The sequence below is a fragment of the Panthera pardus genome, unplaced genomic scaffold, assembly GCF_024362965.1.
Source record: "Panthera pardus isolate Hobbes unplaced genomic scaffold, ASM2436296v1 HiC_scaffold_20, whole genome shotgun sequence".
Classification (NCBI taxonomy): Eukaryota; Metazoa; Chordata; class Mammalia; order Carnivora; family Felidae; genus Panthera; species Panthera pardus.
In genome coordinates, this window is record NW_026526766.1 from 85,871,500 (window position 1) to 85,878,079 (window position 6,580).

The 6,580-nt window shown below is 60.1% G+C and overlaps 1 protein-coding gene across 1 annotated transcript; it reads left to right on the forward strand.

The window, feature by feature from the left end:
- The first annotated feature begins 1,791 nt into the window (after nt 1-1,791).
- CDK9 (cyclin dependent kinase 9) lies at nt 1,792-6,337 on the forward strand. The gene is made up of 7 exons (XM_019421058.2): nt 1,792-2,355; nt 2,830-2,911; nt 3,686-3,776; nt 4,135-4,301; nt 4,420-4,591; nt 4,749-4,897; nt 5,392-6,337. Exons 1-7 carry the CDS (start codon nt 1,907-1,909, stop codon nt 5,755-5,757), a joined length of 1,476 nt encoding a protein of 491 aa, XP_019276603.1. The 5' UTR covers nt 1,792-1,906; the 3' UTR covers nt 5,758-6,337.
- The last annotated feature ends 243 nt before the right edge of the window (nt 6,338-6,580 follow it).

Here is a 6,580-nt window from a genome sequence, read left to right on the forward strand (position 1 = left end):
ACTGAGCTGGTTCAAATCCCAATGTGGCTGCCGGTCAGCTGTTTGACCCTGGCCAGGGGATGTTGCCTCTGAGTGTCAGTGTCCTTATGTGTACAAGAGAGGTGATAACAGTAGCCATCTCATATAGCTGAGTGAGAATTAATTACCATAAAGTGCTGAATGTATGCTCTGGGCCATTTATTTTGCCTCAACAAATTGTAATTGCTAGTTATTATTTTTTTCCCTCCTTGCCCTTCTCACCCCCAATTTAGCCAATGGCCTCCCTGCTTCCACAGTGTACCCTTGAAGCTGATCCCAGATCATTCCCTGACATGTCTCCTGACTGCCTAAAACACTTGATGGCCTCACACTCCCCTCAGGAGGGGGCTCACTGCTGCTTGGCTGACCCTTGAGCCTCAGCCTCCTCCCCCCCTCCCCCAGCAGGGTCTCTTGGGACACCAGGATCACCAGACCTGCAAGGCCAAGCCATGGAGGATAAGACAGGAAACTGGGTGCCATTGAGGGGTACCGCACTGCAGGTAGGAAGGTCCAGGGAATTAGGAAACAACAGGAGGGAGAGTCCTGCAGCCACAGCCCGGGAGGGAGCTGGAAAGAGCCTCCAATATCACAATTTGGGTTTTCCTGAAGACAGAGGAGGTAGAAAGCACAGCTTTGCTGTGGGCTGATTGTTGAGTAGAGCTGGAGGAAAGATCAAGAGGCTCGTGAGCTGGGAAGATTATCAGGAAGATGCTGGGGAAGGGGTGGAGTAGGAGAAGGGGGCATAGGGTCAGAGAAGATGGGTGGTGGGCATGGTGCCTGGCATGACAGCAGGCCTCAAACGGCACCATTATTATATCCCTGGCCATACTGTAAACAGCCTGACTCAGAAGAATCTTCTTCAGACAGACCAGGTTCCAGTCCCAGCGCTGTCACTCTGATCTTGGGCAAATGACCTCACCTGTCTGAGTCTCAATATCCTCTTCTGTAAAATGGGTTAGTGATCCTGACTATTGGGTGGTTGATTCAGGATTCAGCAGGAACGCCCAGCAATTCCTGAGCACACAGGGGGTTCGGAGTAAATACTAGCTATTTTTGTAATTAATGACCCGGGGTTGACCAGCTCGGGCACAGCTGATGGGGAACCGGGCTCCTGTGGGCTTCATCCTTGACTCCCAGAGAACGCGGGGTCCGGGACTGGAAGGCCCAGGCGTTGCTCTCTCGCCGCCTCCAGTGTCGCCGCGCCCCCTAGCGGCCGTCGGTTGCCATGTCAACGGCGGGTGGCTGGGGCCCGGGGAGGTGGCGGCGGGGGCCGTTCTCTCCTCCCAGGACCGGAGGCCGCTCCCTCGGCGCCTCCCGCCTTCGCCTGTGGAGGGGCACTCTGAGCCAGGGAGAAAAGGGCTCTCCGCAGCAGCTGGCATGTGGGGGTAAACTGAGGCACGCGGCGAGGCGCCCCGCAGCCAGGTGTGGAGCGCGGGGCCCCACCTCCGAAGGCGGAGGAGGGGCCGCGGGCGGTGACGCGACGAGGGCGGCCGGCGGACAGCGGGCGAGCGGGCGAGCGGGCAGGCGGCGGCGGCGGCGGCGGCGGCAGGTGCGGCCGCGGAGGGTGGGAGGGAGGAGGGAGGGGGCGGGCGGAGGGGGAGGGGAGGGCGAGGCCGGGGCACCTCCCCCTTTATAACGCGCCCCCTCCCGGGCTCTCGGGCCGCCTCCTCGTCGGCTCTTTCCGTCTCGCCCCCTCGCCCGGCCGCCCCGGGCCCGGGCCCGGCCAGGGAGCCCCCAGGCCGCGGCTCGGGGGCCACCCCCCCGCCCGCCGCCCCGCGCAGCCCGGCGGAGGCGGCGCCGTCGGAGGAGGAGGAGCAGGGCACTGCGGCTGGCCCCTGATCGGGCGCTAGAGCGGCAGCGGCTTCGGCAGCAGCGGCGGCCCGGGCCGATGCAGCGGGACGCACCGCCCCGAGCCCCAGCCCCGGCGCCCCGGCTCCCCGCGCCCCCGATCGGGGCCGCCGCCAGCAGTGGCGGCGGCGGAGGCGGGGGCAGTGGCGGCGGCGGAGGCGCCTCTGCAGCTCCGGCTCCTCCTGGCCTCCCGGGAACTACAAGTCCCAGGGGGCCTGGCGGCGGGCGGCGGGCGGAAGAGGCGGGGTCGGCGCCGCGAGGCCGGAAGTGGCTGTGGAGGCGGAAGTGGCGCGGCCGCGGAGGGGCCTGGAGCACGGCGGCGGGACCCGGAGCGGGAGCGGCGGCGGCGGCGGCGGCTGGGGGCGGCGGCGGCGGCGGCGGTGCACTGGAGGCGGCCATGGCAAAGCAGTACGACTCGGTGGAGTGCCCCTTTTGTGATGAGGTGACCAAATATGAGAAGCTCGCTAAGATCGGCCAAGGCACCTTCGGGTAAGGCTGTACCCCCGGGGGACCGGGAGCCCTGGGCCTGCAACCCTCAGGGCCGACGTCGGGATGCCCAGGGCCGGGCCCAACGTGGTCGGGACGCCACAGAGCACCAGACGTGTCCCCTGGTCTCTCTAGGCCGCGCCGCAGCCCGCCTGGGCCTGACGGAGCCGGCTGGCGGGGAGGAGCCTGAGGCCCGTGATGGGGGGCGGGGAGGGGTTGCAGAGAGGAGCTTGTGAGGGGAGCGGGCTCTCCAAGAGAAGCCTGGGTGAAGAGTCCGAGGAAAGGAAGTAGAGGCTTGGAGAGGAACCGCAGATAGCGGGAGGATGGGGCGGGCAGAGTAGGCGAGTGCCCTGAGTACTCGGCCCAGCCCCGCCCGGGGAATCCCTTTTTTCTGCCCTCCTCCTCAGGTGGGGGAGGGGCGGGCCCAGCAGAAACGGCCTGATGAAACCTCTTGGGTCCCCCCCTCTCGGCCTGCAGGGAGGTATTTAAGGCAAAGCACCGTAAGACCGGCAAAAAGGTGGCTCTGAAGAAAGTGCTGATGGAGAACGAGAAGGAGGGGGTGAGTACGGGCGGGGTGGGCGGGCCTGCGGTCTCCTCTCGGCTCGGGGTTGGGTTTCCACCCTGCTTCTGCTAGGGCTCTCACGTCGGGAATCAGTGTAGGTGTGGTAGTTTGGGAGTTTCCATATTCCAGGGAATTTGGCTTCGTAGTTCAATTTTTTTGTTCAAATGTTTTAGAGCCTTTGAGATTTCATTTTTAGGTAAATACGGTTGGGGCCAGGAGGGGGAGCTCATGCTTGCAGAGTGCGCCTCGGTTCCTCAAGTTAGGAAGCTTTTAAACACTCTGTCCTTAGCGTTTATTTTGGGTAGCAGAAAAAGAAATTCCATGCAGTGGCCTTAAAAGGGTGATTGGTACTCAGTTGTAAAGGAACAGCCCCCCCTTCCATACATCAATTTAGCTGTAGTCCAGCTTCCCAGAGACCTGATTCTTAGCAAGGAAATGTCTTTGAATAGCTGTTTTTGTTCCCACCTAGTAAGTTAAACACAGGCATAGAGCTAAATTTAAGGGTTGAAGAAACTGTGGAGCATTTGGTGACTAGCAGTGAAGTGTTAAGTACCACTGTTTCAGTTCATCGTCTCAAAGCGGTGCCTTGAGGGTCGCGTACTACTCTTAACACGCATTTTACAGATAAGACATCTGAGACTGCTGATCTCAGAGCCTGTCACCTTACTCTCTTTCCCAACCTGTGCCCCTTACTGTGGAGCTCTTGGCTCGATCGTGGGTCTGTAGTTCACTCGCTCACCTTTGACCACCTCCTGTCTTTCTCCCACTCAGTTCCCCATCACAGCCCTGCGGGAAATCAAGATCCTCCAGCTTCTAAAACACGAGAACGTGGTTAACTTGATTGAGATCTGTCGAACCAAAGGTAAGTTGTTTGGATCGGGTCTCCATCTTCAGATGGGGAAAATGAGGCTTACCCGTCCCAAGGCTTTGTTTGTAAAGTTGGAAGCGGACACGCTTAAATCGCCTCTTCTTAACCCAGACCTACCGACTGTGACTGCTTTCCCGGGTCCTTTCGTCATAGCTCTTGCTGCCCCGGGGCCTGCCACAGCACCTGGCCTGGAGGAGGCACTCAGCCAATAGTTGACCAGTGAAGGAATGCACAGCCGGCTACCTGAGTGTCCGTGGGTTGGAGGGGTAGAAGCTGGCTGTGGGAAGATAAGTTGCACATGGGGTTTTATACTTTCTTTTTCTCACCCCCTTGCCCGTTCTTCCCGTCTTAGCTTCCCCCTATAACCGTTGCAAGGGCAGCATATACCTAGTGTTTGACTTCTGCGAGCATGACCTTGCGGGGCTGCTGAGCAACGTCTTAGTCAAGTTCACGCTGTCCGAGATCAAGAAGGTCATGCAGATGCTGCTCAACGGCCTCTACTACATCCACAGAAACAAGGTGGGGGGCAGAGTGGGGGAAGAGACCGAGGCTGGGGTTGGCCTCCGCTCCCACTGCAGGGTGGATGTGCCTGAGGGGCCCTCGGAAACCTGATCGAGCCGTCTTGTGCTTCCTGCAGATCCTGCACAGGGACATGAAGGCGGCTAACGTGCTCATCACCCGCGACGGGGTCCTGAAGCTGGCAGACTTCGGGCTGGCCCGGGCCTTCAGCCTGGCAAAGAACAGCCAGCCCAACCGCTATACCAACCGTGTGGTGACGCTCTGGTACCGGCCCCCGGAGCTGTTGCTCGGTGAGGACTCCCGAGCGGGCGGAGGGGGGCAGGGGCTGGGCACTTACCCGGCCTCAGTCCCCCACTGCCAGGGCTTCTTGAGCCGCCGGCCCTGGGGCATTGCGTCTCAGGAGGCCCTCGGGCTCAAGGGGCCCTCCTGGTGCGCTCTTCTTCCCAGGGGAGCGGGACTACGGCCCCCCCATTGACCTCTGGGGTGCCGGGTGCATCATGGCGGAGATGTGGACCCGCAGCCCTATCATGCAGGGCAACACCGAGCAGCACCAGCTTGCCCTCATCAGCCAGCTCTGTGGCTCCATCACCCCTGAGGTGCGTGGCCAGGCTGCAGGTCCCCAGGGTCCCCACAGGATGCAGAGATCTGGAAGTCCTCCTGGCGAGGGAGGAGTGGGGAGTGGAATGGAAGGAAAGCCCTGGAGAGGTGGCTGGTGGAGGGACAGGGCTGGTGGTCGTTAGAGCCACACGGGCAGTGTTCAGATCTCACCCCCATCGCAGTTCTGTGGCCTCGGGGAGGGCATTTGAATCCCTCACCTCAGGGCTGAGTTTTCTCCTGTGTGAAACAACTACGCCTGTGTCGGGCTTGGTGAAAATACCGTAGGTGACTTGTGTAAAAGGGTGTGGCGCTTGGTGTGTGTCAGGGACACAGTCACTGCTGCTTTTGCTTTGGAGAGGTCCGGTTCGTCCTCCAGGGGTGGTCTGGGAGCATCTGAGCGGAGAAGTTTTAGTCCCTTCGGGTGCCCAACCAGTGGACAAAGCCACGCACCCCCCTGAATTGACGCCGTCCTCTCCCCATGCCTCCCGCCCAGGTGTGGCCAAACGTGGACAAGTACGAGCTGTTTGAGAAACTGGACCTGGTCAAGGGCCAGAAGCGGAAGGTGAAGGACAGGCTGAAGGCCTATGTGCGTGACCCCTACGCGCTGGACCTCATCGACAAGTTGCTGGTGCTGGATCCCGCACAGCGCATCGACAGCGACGACGCCCTCAACCACGACTTCTTCTGGTCTGACCCCATGCCCTCGGATCTCAAGGGCATGCTCTCCACCCACCTGACGTCCATGTTCGAGTACCTGGCGCCACCGCGCCGGAAGGGCAGCCAGATCACCCAGCAGTCCACCAACCAGAGCCGCAATCCCGCCACCACCAACCAGACGGAGTTCGAGCGCGTGTTCTGAGGGCCGGCTGTCGGCGCTTTGCATTAGGGCAGTTTTATTTTTTCTCCTGCTGTGTGACTTGCGTTGTGGAGGTTATGGGGCATTTGAGTTTTCCCTAGTGCTTTATTTTATTTGATCCCCACCCTGGGCACTGGGAACGCCAGCTGAGTGGACTGGAGGAAAGCTTTGGCTGAAAGCCCAGGAGGGCACTGGGGCTGCCTCCCCTGGTTGCCTGGCTTTCGAGATGATGACCAGAGGGTCTCCGTTTACTTTCAGACAGGAATGGGGTGGGAGGAGAGGCACACCCCACCAGTGACTTTGTAAGCGTTCCCAGCGTGACCGGAGCAGGGGACAGGCCCCTGGCCTCTCGTCAGCCCGCCTCTCGAGATGAGAAACTTGCGTGGGGGATGGAACCAGCCTCGGGAATGGGCTGGTCTTGGCCCAGCCCTCGGAAGCACTGGGGCTGGCAAAAACTTGGTTTCTTCAATAGAAAATTTTATCGTGTTTCTTTTGTTCAGTTGTTTGGAGACATTCCTGGACACAGTTTGGTCAGTTACGATTAAAGTTGACTCTCTTTTTTTTTTTTTTCACCCCCCAGTAAGTGGCTGTGTGCTGTGTTCTGTGTTCAGACCGCCAGCCCTTAACCCTGTGGCCGGCACGCTGGGCCTGAGCATTGAGATTTGATTTGTCGAGTCTTGACTCTTTTCTTTATCCCCGTTCGTGTTTCCGGACGTAATTGCAGAGGACTTTCGTCTTTGTTTTTCTTTTGAGTATCTTCTGGAACACCGGTTATGATGCTCCCTTAGTTCTCTCCACTCAGTGTCCGAGGAAGAGGGAAGACAGT

What these genes read in the sequence shown, in the direction of transcription:
- CDK9 (XM_019421058.2), top strand. Translation starts at nt 1,907, where the DNA reads ATGCAGCGGGACGCACCGCCCCGAGCCCCAGCCCCGGCGCCCCGGCTC. An exon ending in ATCGGCCAAGGCACCTTCGG is followed by an intron (nt 2,356 to 2,829) that starts GTAAGGCTGTAC and finishes CTCGGCCTGCAG; the next exon opens with GGAGGTATTTAAGGCAAAGC. An exon ending in ACTACATCCACAGAAACAAG is followed by an intron (nt 4,302 to 4,419) that starts GTGGGGGGCAGA and finishes TGCTTCCTGCAG; the next exon opens with ATCCTGCACAGGGACATGAA.